At 44.3% G+C, this 24958-nt stretch overlaps 2 protein-coding genes across 3 annotated transcripts in view; one reads left to right on the forward strand and one right to left on the reverse strand.

Annotated features, from left to right (window-relative positions):
- The window catches only part of ARID4A (AT-rich interaction domain 4A), a 48850-nt gene extending 37439 nt beyond the window's left edge, over window positions 1-11411 (forward strand). Inside the window, exons 17-25 of one of the 2 annotated variants that reach the window (XM_063159724.1) lie at window positions 719-916; window positions 1982-2066; window positions 2203-2335; window positions 2820-2882; window positions 3880-5010; window positions 5950-6054; window positions 7539-7754; window positions 7979-8125; window positions 8576-11411. In XM_063159724.1, coding sequence (XP_063015794.1) covers window positions 719-916; window positions 1982-2066; window positions 2203-2335; window positions 2820-2882; window positions 3880-5010; window positions 5950-6054; window positions 7539-7754; window positions 7979-8125; window positions 8576-8679 — 2182 coding nt within the window. In that variant the 3' untranslated portion in view covers window positions 8680-11411. The remainder of the gene's footprint in view (window positions 1-718; window positions 917-1981; window positions 2067-2202; window positions 2336-2819; window positions 2883-3879; window positions 5011-5949; window positions 6055-7538; window positions 7755-7978; window positions 8126-8575) is intronic. The other variant, XM_063159725.1, reaches the window with a different exon arrangement.
- Window positions 11412-17798: 6387 nt separating this feature from the next.
- On the reverse strand, window positions 17799-24920 carry TIMM9 (translocase of inner mitochondrial membrane 9). Its single transcript, XM_063159726.1, has 4 exons — window positions 24862-24920; window positions 20876-20939; window positions 20464-20559; window positions 17799-18268 (listed from the first exon to the last, which is right to left on the reverse strand). Exons 2-4 carry the CDS (start codon window positions 20912-20914, stop codon window positions 18134-18136), a joined length of 270 nt encoding a protein of 89 aa, XP_063015796.1. The 5' UTR covers window positions 20915-20939; window positions 24862-24920; the 3' UTR covers window positions 17799-18133.
- Between the last annotated feature and the right edge of the window lie 38 nt (window positions 24921-24958).

Here is a 24958-nt window from a genome sequence, read left to right on the forward strand (position 1 = left end):
ATTGTCCCTTAAGTAGGGAAGGAATTATAGCTAAAAATAGGTTTGATTGTAGTTCATCAAAATATGTTTGAGTATAATATTTAAACAGTAGCTAAAGTTGTAATGAGAGGTGGATGTATCTAATAAAGAGCTCTGCAGACACTTTTAAGCTTGGCTGAACACTTTTGTGATCAAGATTTTTTCCAGTGGAATGGTGTTTGTGTCATGAGAGGATCACTGTGATGGATTCACTGTAGAGGATCACAATTCAAACTCAGGTGCAGTTAATAAACTGTAGCATGTTAAGCCAATGGTAAAAGTACCTTTTTTTTATAAATAATGTGTCAAAATCAAATATTTCAGAAACTGAAGTTATTTCTTTCTTCCTATGCTATTTAGGAGACACACACTGAGTTAACTTTTATTCCTTTTTGTATTATCAAAATATCAATTTAAAAATAATCTTTAAGCTTTGAAGTAGTTGTATGCTTTATAAATTGTGTTTAAATTTTAATAAAACTTGCTGGATATTTTTGGCACTTAGCCCTATTATCCCTAAGTTCTGTTCTTGATTTAAAAAAATCTGTTTCTGAGCAAGCGTCAGAGATGCGACAAGGTATAGAAAATTAATTTCTTTTTTTGTTGCAGCCTTTTTCTACCTCGACTACTCTCTAAATTTTAAAATATGATTGTGGGCATTTAACTCATTAGTGGGCATTTAAAATATATTTTACTGCAGGGAAGAAATTGAGAACAAAGGAGAATCAGAAGGTGAAGAGGATGAGGAGGACACAGAACCCTGCCTGACTGGAACCAAAGTGAAAGTAAAATATGGACGTGGAAAGACTCAAAAAATTTATGAAGCCAGTATTAAAAGCACAGAAATTGATGATGGAGAGGTTTTATATTTAGTTCATTACTACGGTTGGAATGTAAGGTGAGGATAAGAAATTGCCTTTCCTTTCTTTGTTCAAAGGCTTATTTGCAAAAGAAATTTTTGTTTTTAAGGAAATAAAGTGAGAGATGGTCAGTGACCTGGCTCCATATTGAATTATCAACATAACAGGCTCTGACTTCTTCACTTTTCAGTGTTGGTGATTTTGTTCATGGTCTTGCATTGAAATGTCAGAATGTACATGTATTTTTCTAAGTGTCCATCTGCCTTACTAATCCTCACCCGTTCGAGGAGTATCCCTGATATTTATTGTGTCTGTCAGTGTTAGCATTAGCAAATTTTCCTTTAAGGGAGCCATTGATAGTGGTGAAGATATTTACAATTAAGTGTATTAAGCACTGGAATTTTGGCAATAAAATTGCCAAAATATTCTTGTATTGAATGTTAACTGGGATTGTAAAAATGCTTCTCCTGGCAGGCAGTCTTTATAGCACTTTATTTACTTCTGGTATATAACATGTGGTGTTCCAAATCCATAAGCAAATTGCTTTATGTGGCAAAATGAAATTTGACAGTGGCAATATTCCCTAAATATTTACAGGTTCCCTTTACTAATACAATTAGGAGATTTTGAGGAGCATCAGTGTTTGTGCTTTTCAGAATCTCATCCTGTTTGGTGCCATAATTAAAAAAAAAGGTACATTTTCCTGCTGAGGTATGGTGAAAACACACCATATGTCTCTGATGTGGAACAACTGACACTTTAGAGCTGACTCAGTCCCCTGAGTGCTCCAGTGAGAGACAGGGAAGTTTGTACCTTAATTCCCTCATCCCTTAAGGTTTTTTTATGGACTGGAAATGTCATTCACCTTTCCAAGGCCAGACTACTGCATGAGTTGTAAATAGAGGCTCTGCTGTCATGGAATGGATTGGGTTGGAAAGGAAATCCCATTTCATTCCACCCTCCTGCCATAGTCAGGGACACCTTCCACTACCCCAGGGTACTCTGAGCCTTTTCCTACCTCATTAATAAATATTTTGTGTTAATTCATGTCTTTTACTCCTCATATTCAAACAACATAACAGCATGGTTTCATTCCCTTTCAGGTATGATGAATGGGTGAAAGCTGATCGGATTATCTGGCCAGTGGAAAAAGGAGGACCAAAGAGAAAACAGAAGAAAAAAACAAAAGTAATGATTTCAATAAGTCTGTTGTAGTACTGTTTTTAAAGAAAAGTTTTTCAGGCCACGGTCTAGTTTTTAATAGAGCAAAAGGTTTGATAATCAGCAATGAAACATTAATAAAAATCCACTGTTTCCCCTGCAGAATAAAGAAGATGGTGAAAAGGATGAGAAGAAGGATGAGGAGAAACAAAAATCCAAGCGTGGGCGGCCCCCTCTGAAATCCACTCTCCCATCCAACACGTCCTGCAGCCTCCCCAAAACGCCCAACAGCGAAGGTAAATGTGGCTCCGGAGGTGCAGAGAGCAGCCGAGCCTGGTGCCCTCAGGGGGAGTCCGGGCCGAGCTCGGTGCCCTCAGGGGGAGCCAGGGCCGGGCCCGGTGCCCTCAGGGGGAGCCAGGCCGGGCCCGGTGCCCTCAGGGGGAGCCCGGGCCGAGCTCGGTGCCCTCAGGGGGAGCCAGGCCGGGCCCGGTGCCCTCAGGGGGAGCCAGGGCCGAGCTCGGTGCCCTCAGGGGGAGCCAGGCCGGGCCCGGTGCCCTCAGGGGGAGCCAGGGCCGAGCTCGGTGCCCTCAGGGGGAGCCAGGGCCGGGCCCGGTGCCCTCAGGGGGGAGGCCGGGCCCGGTGCCCTCAGGGGGAGCCAGGGCTGAGCCCGGTGCCCTCGGCTGGAGCCCAGAGCTCCTGCTCCGCCCGTCGGGACTACGCCACCGGGGCTGGGCGCTCCCTCCGATCGATACAAATTAATTCTTTCGATTTTAATTTTAGCAACACCTCGCAGGCAGACCAGACGTAGCTCAGGAATGTTTGATTCTGATAGAGGATCAAACGGTGAGTGATCTCAGCCCTGTGTATGCTTTGGAGGCTTTTTCAGTACCTTTTTGAAAAGAAGTTTGGGTTTTTTTGGGTTTTTTTTAACCTTTTTTTGGTTGGTTATTTTTTTTTTCCTTTCTCCTTGTAAATTTTGTTGAGTAAGCAGCTGAGCTGACACTGCTGAGGAGCACAGCTTGCTCACACAAGAGCAGTCAGTGACTGTACAAGTCATCCCATGTTCTTCAGTCAGAGCCTTTCAGTCCTGAACAGACCAAATCCAGGGCTATAATGATGGTCTTTATTGTGCTAATTAAGTCCTCAACCTCAATACTCCATCATCCAGCAGAGTTGTTAATTATACACAATGGCAGCACATCTTGGGTGTTTCTAAGCCTCTCTGAACAAGAACTGAAGTGAAATCACTGTCTCCTTTTAGTACAGGTCCCTGAGTAATCTCCTGGTAATGTACTAATGCTTGCTCTCTGTGTGGTGCAGCATTTGTACAATAGTTCAGCAATGAAATGTCCATACTGGGGTTTAGAAGGTTTTTATTTTTGGGTTTGGGTTGGGTTTTTTTCTCTGCATGGAGGGGAGAAGTAGTTTTTTTTTTGGTTTTGTAGTGTCACATGGGAGAGGCAATATCCATGGGATCAGGGGAACCTATAAAACTATTTTTGCTGCAATAAAATCTAATTCATTTATATTGGCTTATTTGGGAAATAGTAGGAGAATCACAGACTTCAGCTAAATCACCCGAGTTAAGAGCATCATCCAGATGCTTCCTGCACCCTGACAGCACCATCACTACTGCAGTTCCATAGAAATTTTAGGTAAAAATAAGAAGTGTAGAAAGTGTGTTGAGTAATGCAGGATTTTTAAAGTGTAAAGTTATTACTGTAAACGGATGTTAACACCATAGATTACTGAAAGCAGGTTTTTTGTGAGGTTCAAATAAAAAGTCATGCTGCAATTCATTATTTAGGGTGCTGTTTGCTTCTTTTTAAATTTTTTTTAGACTCTGGCACATCTGACAGTGAAGCAGATGAGTCATCTGAAAAGAATTTGAATGAAGAATTTTCTCCAGAAACTTCAGAACTGGAAAAAAGTGAAAAACTCCATGATGAGAAGCTGGATGAGGAAAACCCAAAGATTTCTCATGTGCTGAAGGAAAACGACAGGACTCAAGTACAGCAGCTAGAAACACTGAAACTGGAAGTTGAGGAAAGTGAACAAATTGTTCAAATTTTTGGAAACAAAACTGATCAAATGGAAGAAATCAAAAGAGAGGTTGAAAAATCCCCTAAGGGAAAAGGGAGAAGGAGCAAGACAAAAGATCCTTCATTGGAGAATGCAAAGATTGCACCAGGAAGCCAGGAAGAGGTGGCAAATGAATCTCTTACAGAACCTGAAAGGTTAGATGTGTCTTCCTTGGACTGTAAAGACATTTCCAGCACTACTGAAAGTGAAACAGAGCCCTCCACAAAAGATAAGAAACTTTTAAAAAGGAAAACTTTGGAACAGGCATCACCTGAGAAGAGAAACCGGCGGGAGAGCGAGATGGAAGTGCCAAATATTGTATCTGAAGAGAGGACCAATGAATGTAGTGGAGCAGAGGAATGTAGAGGGCTGAATGCTGAGGAGTCCCTCAGAACTGAGAACCAGGAGATGCCATCCCTGGTGGCGGAATCGGCGCCGCACAGGGCAGAGCTGAGGAGTGACAGCTTCCAACGGCCAGCTGAAAACAACGAGAGCCTGCCCTTGAAAGATGAGGATGACACAATGCCTCAGATTGGCCCTGAGACCTTGCTGTGCCATGAAGTAGACCTGGATGACTTGGATGAGAAGGAGAAGAGCAGCACTGAAGAGACAACAGCAGAAAAGCCAGACCCCAATGCTTCCAACTCTGCCCCCTCTGCCTTAGCCCCCGGCGTCCCCTCGAGCTTGCCGGTGGCCTCTCCTCTGGCCCTCAGCCAGGACGAGTCCCGCAGCATCAAGAGCGAGAGTGACATGACCATTGAGGTGGACAGTGTGGCAGAAGAGTCCCAGGAGGGGCTGTGTGAGAGTGAGTCTGCCAATGGATTCGAGGCCAGCACCACATCGAGCAATTGCAGCATGGCGGGCCAGGAGAGGGAGGCGGGAGAGAAAGGTGAGCGATTCCTGGAGGAGCCACTCCAGCTCTGGTCCTCCTGAAGGTGCCTTCAGGCTGCTGTCACTTGGCTAAAAATTGCTGCTCTGTTTTGTCTGCATGGAGGGAAGAAGTGTTGTTTTTTGGTTTTGTAGTGTCACGTGGGAGAGGCAATATCCATGGGATCAGGGGAACCTATAAAACTATTTTTGCTGCAATAAAATGTAATTCATTTGTATTGGCTTATTTGGGAAATAGTAGGAGAATCACAGATTTCTGAGTAAAGAGCATCATCCAGATGCTTCCTGCACCCTGACAGCACCACCACTACTGCAGTTTCATAGAGATTTTAGGTAAAAATAAGAAATGTAGCAAGTGGGTTGAGTAATGCAGGATTTTTAAAGTGTAAAATTAATACTGTAAGCTGATGTTGACCAGCTCTGATCCTCTTGAAGGTGGGTATCACTTGGCTAAAAATTGCTGCTCTGTTTTGTCTGCTGGTTATAGATTCACAGAATGGTTTGGGTTAGAAGGGACCTCAAAGCCAGTCTTGTTCCAGTCCCCTTCCATGGGCAGGGACACCTTCTACTATCCCAGGTTGCTCCAAGCTCCATCCAATCCTTGAGCACTTCTAGGGATGGGGCTGGGCATCCTGTGCTAGGGCCTCAGCACCCTCACAAGGAAAAATTCTATCCCAATATCCCATCTAGCCCAGCCCTCTGGCAGTGGGAAGCCATCCTCCCTTATCCTGTCACTCCAGGCCTTTGTGCCAAGTCCCCCTCCAGCTCTCTGGAACCCCTTTAGACCCTGGAAGGGGCTCTAAGTTCTCCCCAGAGCTTCCTCCTCTCCAGGCTCTCTGGTTTTAATTTTCTTTGTTGCTTATAAAATGAGCTTTTTAATAGCAGAAGTATCTGAGATATCTTATATTTTATTTTTTATTTTTTTTTCCTCCTCTCACAGGTCAAAAAAGACCCAGTGACAGCAATAGTGGAACGCTGGCAAAAAAGCAAAAGCGAACTCCAAAGCGAACCAGTGCTGCAGCCAAAAATGAAAAGAATGGAACAGGTATATTCCTGCAGGGAGGGGAGGGGGAAGGCTGTCCTGGCCTGTAAATATGTGTAAGAACATACTGTTCTCATGTTACAAACAGTTTCCAGTGGATGGGGCTTCCCTCTCAAGGTTTTTTATTTTTATTCATTGTGATTATTGGTGACAAACTGGAGAGGAGTTCTGAGCTCTCTCCCAGTGTAACTGGGAAATCTCTGGCCTGTTTTATATTACTTACTTAAAAAAAATGTCTAAATTATTGTTTATATTAGCAGCTAGTACATATTTACCATTATGCTGATTTTTAAATGTTGGATGTGTATGGATTTGGCAGAGGGCACATTTAAAGTCTTAAAACAGGTGTTTCTCCTGGGGAAAAAATGTTTTTGAAATACAGAAAAATGTTGGATGCTAAGGAAAAGCTTTTCATCCAAAAGCATCTTGTCTAGTTTTTCTCTCTAGCATCTGATTATTTTATGACTTGCTATGAAAGTCTGAATTTTTGTGTTTCTGCAGCTCATTTTTCAGAGAATCAGAGAGTGGTTTGGTTTGGAAAGGACCTTAAAAGTCATCTTGTTCCAATCCCCTGCCATGGGCAGGGACACCTTTCACAATCTCAGATTGCCCCAAGCCCCATCCAAGCTGGCCTGGAACACTGCCAGGGATGGGGCAGCCACAGCTCCTGTGGGCACCCTGTGCCAGGGCCTGACCATCTTTATTATAAAGAATTTCTGTCTAATATCCCATCTGTCCCTGCCCTCCCTCAGCTTAAGGACATTCCCTCTTGTCCTGTCACAAAAGTTTTGACAATCACTGCACGACTGAATCTGTGATTTTGGCTTTGTGGCAACGCTGTTATATTTTTAAATATCAAACTAAAATACTGGGTAATATAATTATCTGACATATATTCAGATATATTTAACATGCCTCTGGAGAACTTGGCAGTTATTGTGGGAATCTAAAATATTTGAATATATGAGCTAAAAATTTTCTGTTACATGTTGAACTTCTGTTGTTTTAGTCATATTTCAGAGTTGTTCCTTTAGATGTGTAAAGCAGTTTAATAACTAAATACTACCCATAGTAATCCACCCATAGTGCTACCTACCCATAGTAATCCAGGTTTAATCTTTAATAAAGGGGTTTTAGTGTCTGCTTTATATTAGAAAGCTAAAATAGGTGATGTAAGGCAGTTTATCTGTGCTCTAATATTCTAATTTTGGTAAGTTTATTTATTATTTCTGTACAGAAGTTTGGCTATTACTTTTTAACTAGGCCTAGCTAGCCCTGCATCAATTATTATTACACTTGAGAGTTCAGTGCATGTTGTGTCTGATCAGGTTATCCGTGGAATCTGAGATCATTATTCCTTGGGTGTGTTCTGTGATCTTCTAAGCAAGAAGCAGCAGGGTTTTTTGAATCATTGTTTTCTTTATAACCACAATTTTAAAAATGTCAATGTGGAGTTTTTAAGTCCAAATGAATTTTTTTTCCTGCAGGACAAAGCAGTGACAGTGAGGATCTCCCTGTCCTGGACAGTTCCAGTAAATGTACTCCTGTCAAGCACATCAATGCATCCAAACCCCAGAAGATTTCCCGCTCCCCTGCCAGGGTGGTTTCTCCTCACATCAAGGATGGAGAGAAGGACAAGCACAGGGACAAGCACCACCACCAGAATGCTTCACCCAGAGTCTACAAATGGAGCTTCCAGCTCAGTAAGGATTCTAGAAATGACTTGATTACAGGGAATTGGTGAGAAAATTTGTTCTGAAGGAAAAACATGAAAATTTTGGGATTCTAGATTAGATGTGGGCCTTTTCTGACATTGTTACAGAAATGTGTTATCTTCCATGCTGTGTCTTACATCCTCTTAAGAACTGCATTCATTTGTGTATAATCACCTTGACAAAGCTATTTTTTCTTTCCTTTCCACTTGCAGATGAACTGGACAACATGAGCAGCACTGAAAGGATCTCCTTCCTCCAAGAAAAGCTACAGGAGATCCGAAAATACTACATGTCCTTGAAGTCAGAGGTAGCAACCATAGACAGGAGAAGGAAAAGGTTGAAAAAGAAAGACAGAGAAGGTGAGCTTGAGATTTGCTTTATGATTCCCATGAGGAGTTAATTTGTTTGGAAATGTGTGTCTCACAGCAATTTGAGTTGAATTGATGATATTTTAGAAGAAAGGAAAGTGTTACCATCTGTTTGTGTGTGTATTTAGAAAGAATATTTGTGGTGTTTTGGAACTTGAACCTGACAGAAACATTTGCTGAGTCTTTTATAACTGTGTGATAGAAACTTGGATTTCCTAGTGCAGGTGTTTCCATTAGACTCATGTGAGTTACCTTTTCAATAACTGGGTAAGGCTAATCCTGTGTGAATACAGCAGGGAAAGCAATTGGCAGAACCTCTATATCAGTTTTTTGTGCCTGGGCTGCTCTTTGATGTCTTTTACACAACCTAAAAGCAAGGAAACCTTCCTTGTGAGCTGTACTTTGATAACCTGATGCTGATCTGCTGTTCTGTGTGTTCAGTGTCCCACACAGGAGCATCCATGTCATCTGCTTCCTCAGACACTGGAATGAGCCCCTCATCATCCTCTCCTCCCCAGAACGTGCTGGCTGTGGAGTGCAGGTGATAAACATTTCTCTGCCTTGCCAGCAGCTCTCTGCCATGGACATAAACCCTGAAATTCTGCCACAGAAAGCACTCAACTGGTTGGACATTGCCAAGTATATCCTGTACACACTTCCACTGCTGGACTGTACCTGTTCCCCCCTCCTACCCTCTTCTTTTGTTTAATTTACTGTTCAGAGAACTTAAGCTCATTGGTAACTGAAGGTTTGTAGGCACAACGTGACATCCTTGTAATTGTGTTTGTTTTTGTTTCTTGTTTGTTTCTTTTTGTTTTGTTTTTGTTTTTTTTTTTTTTTTCCTAACACAGAGGAAGGGCACTTATCAAATTTGCAAAGTTAATGTCCAATGAAGCATTCAGGTGTTCTAGGGTGATCTTTAAAAAAAAAAAAAAGCAAGTGCACCAAGCAGACATCAGAGTATTCTCCAAAAGAACTGAGCAACTGCTGCACTTTCACCAAGCTGTGGGTAACTCTTGGTGAGTAGTTCCTCTTTGTGGAAGCACTTGCTATACAGAACTGCCAAAGTATGTGTTCAGCAATGTGCCCAGTTTTAAAGCTGTAAATGGGACAAAATAAATTGTGAAAGGAAGTGTAGTTGACTGAAAACTACAGTTGTAATAAGTCTTCCACTTTTTATAGGATTTTTGAGCACACAATTATGCAAATGTTTTAATGTTTATTAATGTTTACAGTGGAATTGTGAATAGGTTTTCAGTGGACTATCTTATCCCTTGACAAAAATATTTTGTCTTTTTTCTATGTAATTTCAGAGTTTTTATTTTGTTACAAAAAGACGAAAAATGAAATATATAACAACAATGAAGTTATTTAACAAGATTTCTAAAGCTGAAATTTTTGTGTAAAATAAGGTATCTTGCAACTTGTTAAATATATTTATTCAGACATTGGATGTTGTATTTTTATGTATTTTTTAAAATATTAATAAAATTGGAAAAAAAAAATTCTAGGTTAGTTCACTCTTTGGACAAAACATCCTTCTCAGTTCTGGCTCTGCAGGAGGAGTTATCCAGTAGCCAAACCTGTACTTCCAATGGGTCTGTCTACATATCCTCCACCTCACAGATCTGCCAGCAGGCATCTGGGTTAAAATAAAACTTAATTTGGAAACTTTGGCAGTCCTAGTACTTAACCTTGTTTGGAGGAACAAAATTTCTTGGGTTGCCCTTAAGATACTTTGTCACAAGTTCTTGTGTTTGCTGTACTGCCGAATAAATTTCTATCTCCCAAAGTTGAGATGCACCCAATAAAGTAAAAGCAACTGTGTGTGCTCTGCCTGTGGATTGTCCCACAGGCTGATGCAGCTTGTAAATAACTCTTCCAAACCCATGTATTTAAAGCAGTTTGCATATACATTATGTATAAAAAGTGATTTTTTTAAACAATTTTTTTATTCATGTTTGTACATTGAAAGGGGGCCTGAGCCCCTTTTTCTGTGTTTAATATGCTGTAGAGTAATAACATAGATGCTCTAGACTGTATATCAGGATATTCTGGTTCCACACAGCAGAAGGTCAGGAGGAAACACTAGTGATGGCGTAGCATTACTAAAATTGATGTTTCTTGAAATTTCATTTTACAGCATTTGTCAACTTGTGATTCCAATTCCTTCCATTTTCGCAGAAAATTAAAGAAAAAGTACTCTTGTAAATGCACTTTTTCTGTCTTTTCTTAAGCAAAGCAGAACTATTTCAATGTAAGATAAATATGGAGCTCACTAGACAGCGCTAATAAAGGCCATGTTTTAAACATAGGCTTTATATTCTATTTTTATTTAAGTGATTGTTCTTGTAAATGTCTGGACTTTACCCTAAATAGGAAAGTTAATCTCCATAAATTACTGTAAAGACTTTTTCAGAGCTAACTTTTACTTGTTAATCTTCTAACAGCTACGAATAAAAAGCAATACTCATTTAAAAGGAAGTAACATGGGTCAAATGTTTAATATTTACAGAAGCAATCTAAAATCCTGGCAAATAACAGATTAATGCCATCTTGTGCAGATCTCTGATCTCTAACCTGTGTGCACACTGTGAGATCTTAAACAGGCACAGAGGATGGAGGAGCTGCTGCCCTGGCCTGGATGTTCCCCACGTGTGTTCTCAGCTGGCTGCTGTCCCTGTCTCTTAGGAATGTTTAAAATGCTGCTGGAAGGCTCCAGGTATGCTCCCATGGATGATGGAACCCCATTCCAGCCCTGACAGGGACAGCTTCCTCCCTGCTTCCTCTCCCACCTGCTTCCCTCACTGTGCTCACCCCAAAACCAGCTGGGGTTACTCTGGCAGAGCACTGAACCTGCAGCAAAAGATGCACTTTGTGCCAAGGCAAAGCCTCCAGCCTGTCACTGATTCCCTGGTTTTTATCCTTCTGGGAAGGAGCACATCAGATTATTCAGCAGAAGTTTGCAGTAGTTTGCTGTGATGTTTAAAAATTGCACAGGGAAAAGAAAACGAGCTGGAATCATTGAACTGTCCTGGGTTAAAGGTGAAATCAAGATGAAACCCTAATAAAATCTATGATTTCTAACTCTACAACAATCCCCTTATTGAAGTCTTGTTTATATAAATTCCAAAGTGTCTTTCACTAGCTGGAAGTTTGTCCTGTTGAAGACACAGTAATTATGATTATACAGAAAATACAGAATTGTTTTTTTTTTTAATAAGAGATTAGGTATTGTGTTTCTGAGACCAAGCAGAAATAAAGCACCTTCTTGGCAGTCTTTGTGCTGTTCTTTTGCCTTCTGATCTTCTACAGGTTTTCCTCAAAATGGTATTTGCTATTTCAAGCTTTCTTAGAAGGTTAAAAAAAAATAAAATTAAGGTACGGAATGAACACTGTTAGAAGAAGCAAGGTTGTAAGAGAATCAGACTCTTCCTTCATTTTCTGCAGTTGATACAAAGAACTGCCAGATAATTTATTTTTGTATTAGCAAAAATCTGAAAGCTAGAAAACCTCAGAATATTTCCATGCAAGGACATAAGGTAAGTAAGATTCATTTCCTTACTTGTTTTATTCACTTTCCATCAAGTGTATCAGCTGCATTTGTACTGGTGAGTTTTTATTTTCTAATGTGAAAGTTCAGAACCCCCATTAAATCCCTGCTTGGTTTTGGCTCCTCCATCAGGTTGCTGGTGGCTGGGAAAGTTTCTTCTGTTTAATCAGGCAAGAGAAGCAGAGTTGTCAGAACAATAATAACAAAACATTGTTTTGACAGAGGTTAAACAGATTTTCAGTAGTAATTACCTGTGAATGAAAAGCATAACAAGGGCAAAGAAATTTGTCTTCCTGAAGGATGATGTGTCTGACCTTCACAGGGAGCAGCAGAAAAGGTGATTAAATCAGTGTTTGTGGTTTTGTGCATGCTTCAATCTAATTTTTTAGAAGGTGCAGTATTAGACAGAAATTTTTTAAATGGTTATATAGTCTTTTTTTTTTTTTCTTTTTTTTGTAGGGGGAGTCATGCAGAAATGGCTACCAGAATTACTCAGGATGGCTTTGATGTGGAGCTGGGAGGAGAAACTGGATCTAAGGATTGTCAGCTCCTGTGCCTCAGTCAGAAAATCCACTGCTGAGAGAGCCTTCTCTCTGCAGACAGGTTTGTCAGCCAGATGGAATATTGCATTAAAAAATTATTACTTTTATAACATGTTCTTTTTTTGTCCATTAAAATTCTTCTTGGATAGCTGAGGCAGCCAAATGGATTTTCTGGGCAGCATTTACTGGAATTCTTTAACAGCAGTAAATCTAAGAAATGCTGTAGTCTTCTTTTTAAGAAAAAGGCAGGTTTGGTTTGATGGCTTGAAAGAAATCTGACATGAGCCAGATTTACCAGCTGAAATAAAAGATTAATGTGTTCACAAAAGTATGTTGAGCTGTTTACTTCACTGCAAAAAAACTTCACTGCCCTTTGCAAAAATCATGCACTGAAATCTTGGTTATTTTCCTTCTCTGGTCTTGGGATTTTATTATTTGCTAGAGTGTGAGGCTCTGGAGATGTGGGGGCCATAATAAAGCAGTGGAACCAAAGGGGATATTCCCAGAGGCTGACTCACTGTAATTCCAGGGCTAAGGAAAATGACATTTTGTAATTAGCTCATACTATTAAGCTGTTTCTCTCAGATGTTCAGAAAGTCTGTCATTCTCCCATATTGCCTCACACCAAACAGGATGGGATTTTAAGAGGTCTCAGTGTTTACAATTACTCACCTTTATCAGTGACCCCTGAGGAGCTGGGATTTATTTGGGGTCTTCTGTTTGCTCTGAATATCTGTGCATTCCCCAAATTCCACAAGTATTTATTTATTTAAGTATTTATTTATTAGCCCCATCATTGCTTTGGGTGGATATGTAAATTTACTTTTTGTGTTCCAGTGTTTTTGGCCTGATGGTGTGTTTGTTTTAATGCCAGTGAGTGGTGGATTTTATGATTAGCCCCAGCTCAATGACAAATGCTCACCATGCTGCCATTTGAAGAAAACTGGAAGGATAAAAGTGTTGATTGTGAAAATTTTTCTAAGAATAGTAATTTTCTTGTGTCTTGATTTTGAATTATCTTTGCTATTTATGGTGTTATTCTTGCTCCTTCCCATCGCAGAGATTCTGCAGTGGCATTCTGGCTGGATTCTGGCTCAGAGCAGGTTGGTTCTGCTTCAGCTCTGCAGCTGTTTGCATTGGTTAACATTGGTTCACACCCTTGTGCTGCTGCTCATCCCTCACCAAGAATTTCCAGAGATGAGAATTGGCTTTGTTTGATGCCCCTTGGCCTCAGTGCCCCAGCACAGCTCACTCACTGCACTAACCATGGAAGCTTTGCTTCACTTTCCCTCTGGCAGTGTTTGCCAGCCAAGGAAAGCTGCCCTGGAGCTGTGCTGGAGCTGTGCCAGCCTGCAGGAATTGTCACTGTGTTTGACCCTGAGCTGCTGCTGGGGGACACTGCCCTGCCTTGGTGCTGGGCTTTGGTGATTTCTCACTTTCCTGCTGTTCAGAGTAAACCCAACAACATTTCCATTCCAGCACTGTTGGTGTCTTCAGCTGTTCCTAAACTCCTCCTCTAATCCCTCATCTGGGTACAGCCTGACCTAATTTACCCTGCTCCTGCCAGCTATGCCAGTTTCATAAGGAGGGGTAAGATGTGGAATTTGTATTAAATACTTTGCTATATTGCACAAGAGTGTGTTTGCTTTCTGCTTTAACAAGGAACTTGTTTATGTGAAACTTAAAACCATATCTTTTGATATTCCTTTATTTCCCTTATGAATAAATAAAGCTATTTTAAAAGGAAAAAAAAAGGAAAGCCCCAACCCTTAATTCCTTCTGCACATGCTCTGCTTCCCACCCTGCAGGTGACCCCTGTGTGCCATCCCAGGGGCATGGACAGGGGCAGTGGCTCCCTCAGGTGGGCAGGACAATCCCTCTCTGATGAGGAAATGTTTTGGCACTGGAACCAGTGAGAGGTAAAATTTTATGTTGGTCTGTGCAGGTATTTGAATGTGATTGACTCAGAATGTGAGAGCAGCCCCACAAAATGCTGTGGGAATAATTATGGAATGTTGTTATCCACAGGCAGTGCAGGGGGGAGCTGATCTCTGTGGCTGAGGTTTGGCTGCTGCTGTTCTTGTTTCCTGCTTTTTCTTTGGAGAGCCCTGAACAATTGATGGGAATGTGATTTCTCTGTGGCTCAGAGGCCCTGGGCAGCATCCCCATGCAGGGTAACACCTCTCTGTGCCTCTGAATGATCAGCTCATGTTACATTCAGCCCAGAGCTGCTTTTTATAAAACCTTTCCTGTTGGGCTGTCCCAGTGCCCAGGGATGCCACTGCTCCCTGCATCCCCTGCAGTGAAATGTGTTGTCTCTTCTTCCAGACCTTCCATAAGACATTTCCTTATGTCTCTGGAGAATAAAACCAGTTTGGATTGGAAAGGACTCTGACAGATCATCTACTTCCATCCCCCCCAGGAGTATCTGCTTGTGCCCCAGCAGTGTCTGTGTGCTCCAAGGGTGACCCTGCCCCTCTCCTGGTGCCCCAGGATCCATCCTTCAAGTGCCTTTTGGCACAATATAGTCACAAATCCAACAACAGTTTAATCTGCAGAAATAGTCACTAATGTACTTCCCCTGATTCAATTCCAGTTGTTGCTGTAAAACTGCAACAAATGCATTTCACCTGATGTTTATTGTGAAGAAGCTGCTGCTCCCTGACACCAAAACACAAAGGAGTGTGAAGTTAAGGTAAAACATCATTTTTAAAACCCTGCAGTGTGAGGCAGAATTGTAACTTTTGGAGTTCTTTTAATTCTGTCTTCTGGAAATGCAAGGTTGCAGACGTGATGCAGGTTTAGGTGTCAGAGGCTTTAATGGCTTTTACAGCTTTCAGAGTTTGGGCCAGACTCATTCAAGGAATTTTGGAGCTGAGCTTAATGGAGTTCTTAATGTTTGAACTGGATTCCTCAAATGCCATGTGCTGACTTCCCAGCTAGCTGAGAGAAGATGCTGAAGCAAGAGCTGTTGCTAAGCTCCAGTTCCCAGAGTGGGGAATGCCAGAGCACACAGGATTTGCCTCCCTGCTCTGCAGCCACAGCCACACTCAGTGCTCACCCACACTCCTGACAGCTCTGCAGTCACTCCTTTTCTTGCCTTCCAACAGAGCTCAGCAGTTGAAGCTCTCAGCAGGGAATTACATAAATTGGGGCTTTGCTTTTATCCTGGAGAGAATTCAAAGAGCCTCCATTATAATCTTCCAGCTGATTGATCTGCTGGCTGTGCCAGCACTGGCTGTCCAGGCCACTCTGGAGCAAGGCTCTCATTTGACCCTTGCTGCTGAACAGGTTCTGGTTTCTGTGGGCTCAGGAGGAGCTGTGTGTGTGCAGCAGGAAGGATCTGTGTCCCTCACTGCTGCTGCAGTGAGCATCTCCCCCTAATGAGTGTCTGTTTACAGCTCAGTTTCCTTGAGCTGCTTTTGGCAGGCTGCCCTCCCCTCCCACCTCCACTTTGGCTCACTTTTTCCTTTCCAGCTTTCTCAGTACTCCTCCCTCAGCAGCTTCCCATTCTTCACCCTTTGCTCCTTCTCCCATCAGAGTGGGATCCCTTCCTGCACCTCCTGTGCCTCAGCAAGGTGTTTCACCTCCTCCTCACAGCCCTTAATGGATTTAAGAAAATGCTGTTGTCTTTGTAAGGATCCAGAGTAAAACCATTTTTATCCAATTTTATATTATTTATTTGTATCACCTGGATGCTTTAGTTACATGGATGCATTTTATTTCCAAGCTCAAATGTATTTGTATTGTCTGTATGCAACCTGTCACCTGGATGTGAAAGACCACAAGATTTTTGTAGAGAAAGAGCTTTGACAAAATTGATTATCCAAACCTGAAAGTGGGTAATTTATTAACTAAGTCCCTCTAAAACTTGCTTTACCTTTTAAAGAAGAAATCTGTCCTAATATTTAAATATTTTCTTAGCTCCAAATACAGAAATGAGAGAAAGCCATTATTTTTTTAACTCCCTTCACTTCAGCCCCAAGGTGCTTTGTTCAGAAGACATGAAAATCCTCCACTTTTCTCAGTTAAACTCTTCAGGCAGTTTTCTGAGCACCTCTTTGCACATGAAGATCCAGTGGAAAATCTCAATCATGGATTATTTTCAAATGTTTAACAGAAAGAGAGCTGCTTCAAGGAAAGCCTTGAAGTCTTTACTATGCATGTATTGATTCAATTTAGCTGCAGCATTTGTGGCCTGATTGTAGCAAACAACGTGGACATTTTTAGCTTGATATTCCTTTGAAAAAACAGGACACTGCAGACTTGCTGCCTTATTTGGGCTCATTTTCAGCCTTCACTGTTTCAGTGAGCTCTCATCCATCTCCAGGGTAACGAGGCACAGGAGGAAGGAAGGGGCTGTGGTACAAACACAGGGATGTGGGGCTGGAGGCCCCCACTGGCTCCTTGCACCTTGGCAAGCCCAGGAGCAGGGGTACAAACACAGGGATGTGGGGCTGGAGGCCCCCACTGGCTCCTTGCACCTTGGCAAGCCCAGGAGCAGGGGTACAAACACAGGGATGTGGGGCTGGAGGCCCCCACTGGCTCCTTGCACCTTGGCAAGCCCAGGAGCAGGGGTACAAACACAGGGATGTGGGGCTGGAGGCCCCCACTGGCTCCTTGCACCTTGGCAAGCCCAGGAGCAGGGCTCCAGGCAGAGCTGCAGCACACAGAGCAGTGCTTGGTGCAGGTGCCAGGGCACTGTGCTGCCCTCAGGGGCCAGGAATCCACAGCCGAGTTACTCAAGCTCTGCTGGAAATAGAAAGGTAGAGAAGGTAACAACAAAAAACTCCTCCTGCTCTTTCTGTTCCTTGCTGTTGCCTCTCTATCAAAAACAGAACCTGGCAGCTGACATGGGATAGCTCTGGTTCACTCCTCATCACCTGGAGTCTCAAAATTGCTGCTCCTGATGTTCAGTCCCTGTTGTCCCTGGATTTTATGAGACCTGAAGCACAAGGTGCCTGCTGTCATTCCACTGCACTACTGCCCTGACTGCAGGATTGCAGCTGTCGGGATCCTTCCAAAGCACTGCTGTGTTTGTAACCCAATCCAGCTGCCTTCCAAACCTCTCTGTGGGCTCCTGCAGCAGCAGGACAGACCCTGTGCTGTGCAGAGCCTGGATTTCCTGCTGGCATTCACAGGAGAAAGGAGGTGTTTAACAAAGCCTGGATGTGGCACTGGGTGCCAGGCTTTAGTTGAGGTGTTGGGGCATGGGTTGGATTTGATGATCTTTAAGGTCTCCTCCAACCCAGTGATTCTGTGAATTGTGTGCAAACTGCAGCAAGCTCAGTGCCTGGAGGGTGTCAGGCCAGGAGGCCGGGCTGGGAGGACCCCAAGGGCTGCACAGGAGCTGCCCCAGGCACAAGTGCTGCTCGTGTCCCCCTGTCCCTGTCAGTGACCAAAGACAATCTGGGGCACCCCTGCCTGAGCTCCCTCTGGCCTCTGTCAGCTCCTACAGCAGCAGCGAATGAGCAGAGCTCTGGAGCAGCTGAGCAAAGAGCCCCCAGCAAACAAAAGGCTGCTTTCAGATGTCCCAAAAATGGCTCTTTGGAAAGAACACACAGGTGTATATGGCTCCAGCTGATTTTATTTGAATTAAATAAAAAAGTATTCCCTAAGTTACATTGATTCATCTCAACCAGTCTCAGCAAAAGGCAGGTGAGCCCTCCCACCACCCCTGAAATTCAGATACCAGGCCCTGGGAAAAGTTGTATGTGCATCATTCCCTTGTGGAAACAAACTTCACTGCCAGGCCACCAGGACTGAGCTCCTGTTTAACCCTTCTGCTCCCACTGCCTGAGCAGCACCCACAGCTCTGCTCTGAGCTGCTGGACACACATCCTGACAGCAGGAATCCCCCAGTGTGTTCTTGGCACAGCTTAGGTCTGAGCACAGAGCTCTGCTCTAGCGAGGTTGGCTGAGCAGTCCTGCCTTGGCTGCCAGAGCCTCGTTCTGCTGGATGTGGTACTCCTGGAATCTCATGGAGATCCTCTGGGTCATCTTCAGATACTTCTGCAGGCAGTTTTCTGAGCAAGTTATCTGCAGCAAGAGGGAACACAGGGCTTCAGAGAGTCAAACACATCCCCAAACAGGACCCAAAATACCAGCACAGACAGGGATAAACAGTTGGGTGAGTGCTTCTCACACTGTCAAGGTGAGGGCAGTAGAAAATGTAAAGTTGAGTTTTTCTGGTATGCCTGAAACATTCATAAATATTCATTCTCGTGTTAAAGTCTCCATGGAAAACACCCTGCACCCAGAGATACCATCCTTTTGTCCCCAGGCTCCTCTTGTGGAATTGAACTACATATTTTGAAATTAATAATAAATCTATTAAATTAGTAAATTTTGTTTTAATTCTGTTTACAAACACGTACTGGCTTTGACAGCCAAATATGATCTGCTCTTTGCTAACTCAGTTTAACCCTTTTTTACCCTTCCTGTTGTTCTAGCAGCATTCTGGTACCTGCCTTGCCACCAGAGTACCTCAGTCAGCTGGACTGGGAAATAAATACCAGAGCCTATTCCACCCACAGTATTTTTCAAATTTAAAGTGTAGAGAAAGAGTTGTGAGATTATTTCTGGGCTACAGTCCTACTAAGTGGATATTCTGTGCCATGGCTCAAAGGTAAGAGATTTGGGTGGAAAGGAAAGGTGACCCCTGTGCCTGGGAACACAGCAGACATTGCTTTGGTCCTGCTCAGTGCAGAGGGATGTGAAAAGCAGAAGGGATGAAATGAAGTGGACACAACCCCAGCAAGCTCCACACAGCACCCAGCCCCTCAGCCTGGCAGCAGCTCCAGCCAAACCTGCTGAGCAGGAGTGGAGTCTCCCTAGGAAACAACAACTGGAGCTGCCCCAGGCCTGTGTGTGTGAGTCCAGACTTGCCCTGGCACCTGGGGGAGGAAAGAGCTCAGAAGTTGGGTTTTTTCAAATGTAGGATTTCAGAGGAGATCTGTGGAGGTATGGATCTCAATTATTTAATAAGGAACTACAACTCTCAAGAGAAACATGGGAATTTCCACAGCAGTGTCCATCTAGACAAGTGTCCTGTTTCCAGACAGGTGCTCTGCAGGAAATCCCATAATGGACAATCTGGCAGAATTTCCCATAAGAAAGGTTTTTCCCAGTTCCTCTGTTAACAGATGGTTCCTGTGCCACCAGACATGAACCCTCTGCAATCCACAGAAGCAAAAATAGGCAGCTCACAATCAGAAAATGGTTTGGGTTGGGATGGACCTTAAATATCATCTCATTCCAACCCCCTGCCACGGCAGGGACACCTCCCACTAGTCCAGGCTGCTCCAAGACTCTTAAGAATATTTTTGAACTAGGTAATCTTTAACCAGAAATAATTATGACCTGTAATAGAATTCCACTAAAGCAGAAAGAGAAGATTAGGGAAAGAAGGAATCTGTCTTGGGAAGCTAAGAGAGCTCTGTTCAGGGCAGCAGAAACAAAGGTGGAAGAACACATGAGTTTTACCTGCTGAACTCCAGAGAAGCAGAAAAGGCTCAAAGCAATGGTTAGTTGTTTTGTTTTGGTTTTTTTTTTTTTTTTTTCCTGCCAGCAGAATCAAGCAAAGGTTATTAGATTTTTAACCAGCAAAATGATTAGGCTCTGAAACAGCCTCTCAACAGGCAAGGAGAAGCAAAACCATGCAAGTAATCTTATGGAGAGCTTCATCTCTCTGCAGATGGCAGCGTGAGGGAGCTCCCTGCAGTGCAGGGACGTGGACTGAACAGCAGAGCTGTGTTCCCATGACTCACTACAAGGCAGGAACGTGGGCAGGTAAACAAATATTTCAGCAGGATTCCTCAAAGGGTGAGGTGCAGGCTGTAGGTGGGCAGCTTCCTGTCCATGGAGTCACCTCCATGAGAAGTTAAAGCACAGGAACCTCCACTGACAGCTCAGGGAATGAAACACATGGAATTGTAGGGAGCAGCCAACAGTCAGTGGGGACTGGGCAGATTCTGTGTGTCACAACCACTTCTAGAGTGGTTTTGGTGAAGGAAGCCTAAAGAGCATCAGTTCCACCCCCTGCCATGGGCAGGGACACATTGCACTGTCCCTGGCTGCTCCAAGCCCTGTCCAAGCTGCTCTGGGATGGGACACTCACACTCCACTGCCTGGCTTTGTACCTTGGTTTAAAGATCAAAACTCTCTGAGTTGTTTCTGCAATTGGAATGCTGCACAGCCATTCTACCAAAGGATCATTAGAAGCCATCACCTACCTCTTCTGGTTTCACATCTCTGCTAGTGAAATCCTTTATGCAATCCACAAAGCAATTTTCTGTAAGTTTATTGTATGTGCCAAGAAACTCCTTGAACTGTAAATAAAAATTGGACAATGAATATTAAAAAAAAAACCTTAAAAATCAGTGTTTCTTTTTCTTACATACAGCTGCATGGTATAAGAAAATCTGAAGGGCAAGTCCCTAGAAAAATTTACTCTCAGGCAGAGGATTTCAGCACCAAAAGCTGCTCATACCAAAACATGCTGTTTGTCAATGGTCACCTGCTGAAATTTTGGTTAACTCAGATAACTCAGAGTTTCTGTCCTTCCCTATGCACTACACCTTCCACTCCCTGTGACAGAGCAGCACAAGACTTTCAAAGCCCCCCCTCCCAAATGCAGCATCTCACCTGTTTGATCTGATCAGCCTCTGATATTTGTCCAGCCATGTTCCACCTCCTGTGGCTCAGTCACCTAAAGGTGAGGACAAAAGTCAAGATTTAAATAAAAAACATAAATATGAACTGCAACATTTTACATCAGAATGGAATTTTGTGCATCCTTGAAGTGTGTTTAAATGCAACTTTGCAAGCAAACTCCCAAGCCATTCGCTCAAAGGGAAGTTACCTGTTGGGAATGTATTCAGTAAAAAAAACATCCACGATAATTCCAGGTATGAAACCTTAGCAGAGCCACCTGCCAATTGCTGTCCTTTAAAGGCTTTTAGGGTATTTCACACAGCTAAAGTGACTTACAGAATATCTTAATTATTATTATAAGTGGTGTCATAATTACTGAATAAGCTAGGGCAGGAGCTGGGGAAGAAGCAAAGTCATAACACTTTCCAGCCTTGGAGTTTCAGTGACTTTAGATGTGATCTGTAAAAGGAAAAAAAGCAAATATAAACTGGCAGTCACTGAAGAGATGCAGGACAAGGTGCAGGCCTGATTTCTGTAGCTGCACCAAACACCTGAACTACAGCAAATGTTGTGGTTATTGCAGTGAATGAAATGCAAGAAAAACAGAGAACGATGAAAATGGAATGAAACAGACAAAGAAAAAGGGATGAGGGTAACAGCCATGGATCTAAGAATTTAAACAAGCATCCTCAAGGAAGACTCACATTCCTAATCCAACACACTGAGCAAGCTAAGGCTTGAAAGCATCCCTGCAGGTTTCCTAGAAGACTGAAGCCTTGTCTCCTTTGCCCTTCATTTCCATGTTATCTAACACCTGTTATCACAATGATAATGCAAACTAATATCAAGTGTCAGCAAGAACAAGGTCCTTAGTTTAATTCAACTTGTGGAAGAAAAACGAGCACTGAAGTGCAATCACTTGGGTAAAGAAAAAGTTCTTTTAGTCCTTCAGCAAGGGCCATTTACAATTAATCTTCTATTATGCTTTGCCAATTTTTGGGCAAGACATTGATGTTTTAGAGAGCTTTAGCTAGTGCAGTCTCCCAGCAGGGGGAAGGGAAGGGGTACACAACTGCCTGAACATAAACAGAGAAACAGCAACAATTATTTCTACAATAGAAAGAAAATGAAGCAACTGAAACAGCACCAGGGGGCTCTCACAAGAGTGGAGTGTCCCTACAGAGCAAAGTGTCCCTACAGAGTGGAGTGTCCCTACAGCCCCTGCCAGCAGCTCAGCGATGGTGACATCTCCCACTGACACCACACTGGATCCCTGCACAGGGAGCCAGCTCAGACTGCAGGCCAGGGGCACAGATGATTCTGGGATGTAAAATGCAAGAACTCCTCATGGGCAGGCAGCTCACACAGGTTATTCAAAGGAGAACCTGCAGGATATGGTGGTAACAAGGAGCCAGGTTCTGTTCAGGTGGTCACTGAATCACAGACTGGTTTGGGATGGAAAGGACCCTCAAGATCATCTCCTTCCACCCTGCTGCCATGGCAGGGACACCTTCCACCATCCCAGCCTGCTCCAAGCCCCCTCCAGTCCTGGAATACTTCCAAGAATGGGGTCCCACAGCATCTCTGGGCACCCTGTGCCAGGGCCTCACCACACTCAGTCAAGGACTTCAGTATCTAACCCTGCCCTGTGGCAGTGCAAAGCCACCACCCCTTGTCCTGTCACCCCCTTGTCCTTATCCAAAATCCCTCTCCAGCCTCTCTCCTCTCCCCTAAACCCCTATTTTGTTTCAGGAGAATGGTCCTGCCCATCACTGGAGTACCCAGTGGGCAGTGATGCCAACTCCTCTCTCCTCTCTCAGCCTGTGAGCAAACAAGAGCAGTGACAATTCTCCAGGGCAGGTATGTGGATAATTCAACAGAAACTGCAGGGAGCACTTCTGTCCCCTGGCCAAGGCAGGAAGCTCAAAGTTTCACCTGTCAGAGCCATTTTCCCACACTCAGGCTGCCTCATGATCTGTGTTTATGGCAAACCTGATCCCTGTCCTCCTGTGATCTGGCAAGATTGGGAAAGGCAGATTGAGACTGGAGTTTCACAGAGCTCTGGCACCTGGGAAAGGCTCTGATTCACATCAGCACAGCCTGATCTGAAGTGCCTGAAGCTCTTGTCCCTGTACAGGCATTTCACACATTCCACAGGGGAATTACACAGCTCTGCTGCACCTTCAGCCATAAATCAGCCTTACATCTAAAAAGAGCTCCTGAACATTGCCAGGAATGTGCAAACCTGCTTTGTTCCACACTATGCTAAATGTATTCTCTCAAGATTTCCTGCTGCTTCTCCCCTTTCCCTCCAACTCTGCAAAAAGCTTTCAAAGGGTGATGAAAGAGTGCTCAGCACCTCAGCCAGCCCAGCCCAGCCACCAGGCTCCTGCAGGCTCCGGTTTAATCCCGTGGGCTAAACACGATTTAAAAATTCAGCACCGCCCCTCTCAGCAAGGACATTCACACTGCAGGAAGCAGAATAAATAAACCTCTGCTGCAAGGGACACAGCCTGGGTGTGCTGGGTCACCAGAAAGGAGCAAAAACTGGGAAATCTCCCTTCTTGAAAAGCCCCGGGGCTCTTCCAAATACAGAAGTTTCACAAGTCCCTCTGATCAAAATAAACAAGCCTTGTGTTTGGGAGTTTTCCTCATCTTTTTAGAAGATCTTTCTACATTTTTCTGGGAAGAAGAGTGATGGAGAGACACTACAAATCCCTCACACTTGTAAATTCCACTAACCATCTAAATCAGCTATAACTATCACCTACTCCATAAAAAGAAAGCTGAAATGTCTCTTTAGACCTTTGCTTCCAGCTGCACACAGAACACCATGCAAGTGTTTCTGAAATGGAAGGGTAAAAGCATCAAGTCAAAGAAACGTGTCAAAGAATAAAAATCTCGAGTCAAAGAATTGTGTCAAGGTAAACTCTTCACAGCTTGTAGAGAAAGTTCTTTTATTATGGGGGATTACTGGGCTACAACTGAACTGCCATCAGATTTAAAAGAAGCCCAAACAAATTAATTTTAAGAGGCCAGGGGCATCTAATGAATTGAGGACAGGGTGAGATGAGAGGGGCCAGTCAGGAGTTGGATAACCAGGTGTAGCTGGTGCTCAGCTTGTTATCACCCACTGCCTCCTGCATTTGGCCTGGACCCTGCTCTGAGGGAGAAGGGATCAGAGGTGGAAATCCAACACCAAAGGTGAGTGACCAGCGTCAGCCTGACCTCAGGCACCAGGGGAGCCTCTCTGAGCACACCAAACACGTGCATGGGCATAGGCCTGAGGGAAAATACACATTTCCCCCCAGCACTCTCCTATTTGAGATCACACCTGGCTGACGCTTGATAAAACCAAAACCTGAGGCTAACAGCTCGAGCCTTATTTATTTTTGCTCTTTTCCTTCTACTCCATCCTCCAGCTCTCTCTTCCAAGGGCACATTGAGTTCCTCTCCCTCGGGAATCACCCGCTCAGCCAAGCCCCGGCCCAACACCGGGCACAGAGCGGGGATTTCCCTGTTGAGAGCCCTCGGTAGCGCCCTCGGACCCTCACGGGCCGCGAGGAGACAACCGGTGTCTCCCGGGCCCTCACGGGGAGGCCCCCGGGGTCTCCCGGGCCCTCCTGGGTCCTCACGGAGAGGTTCAAGGGCTCTCCCGGGCCCTCACGGAGAGGCTACCGGTGTCTCCCGGGTCCTCACGGAGAGGTTCAAGGGCTCTCCCGGGCCCTCACGGAGAGGTCTCCCGGGGCTCTCCCGGGCCCTCACGGAGAGGCTCCCGGCGTCTCCCGGGTCCTCACGGAGAGGTTCAAGGGCTCTCCCGGGCCCTCATGGGGAGGCTCCCGGTGTCTCCAGGTTCTCCCGGGCACGGGACCACTCCTGGTTCCTCCCGGTGCCTCAGGGACACTCCCGGTCCCTCGGGAGCGCGCGCCCATTCCCGCGCCCGTTCCCTCACGCGCTCCGGGCCCGCGCGCACTCACCGCCCCCGCGCCGGCCCCGCAGATTCGCCGCGCGCGCGCGCGCACGAGGAAGGGCCCGTCCCGGGCCCGGCCCCGCAGATTCGCCACAGAACCGGGC

Source organism: Melospiza melodia, chromosome 6 (assembly GCF_035770615.1).
Source record: "Melospiza melodia melodia isolate bMelMel2 chromosome 6, bMelMel2.pri, whole genome shotgun sequence".
Lineage (NCBI taxonomy): Eukaryota > Metazoa > Chordata > Aves > Passeriformes > Passerellidae > Melospiza > Melospiza melodia.

Excerpts from the sequence above, each read along its gene's own strand:
- TIMM9 (XM_063159726.1), bottom strand. The coding sequence starts at position 20,914 with ATGGCTGGACAAATATCAGAGGCTGATCAGATCAAACAG. Across the intron at positions 20,560-20,875 it reads AGGCTGATCAGATCAAACAG|TTCAAGGAGTTTCTTGGCAC; the intron begins GTGAGATGCTGC and ends TTTTATTTACAG. Across the intron at positions 18,269-20,463 it reads GAGATGTGAAACCAGAAGAG|ATAACTTGCTCAGAAAACTG; the intron begins GTAGGTGATGGC and ends CTCTTGCTGCAG.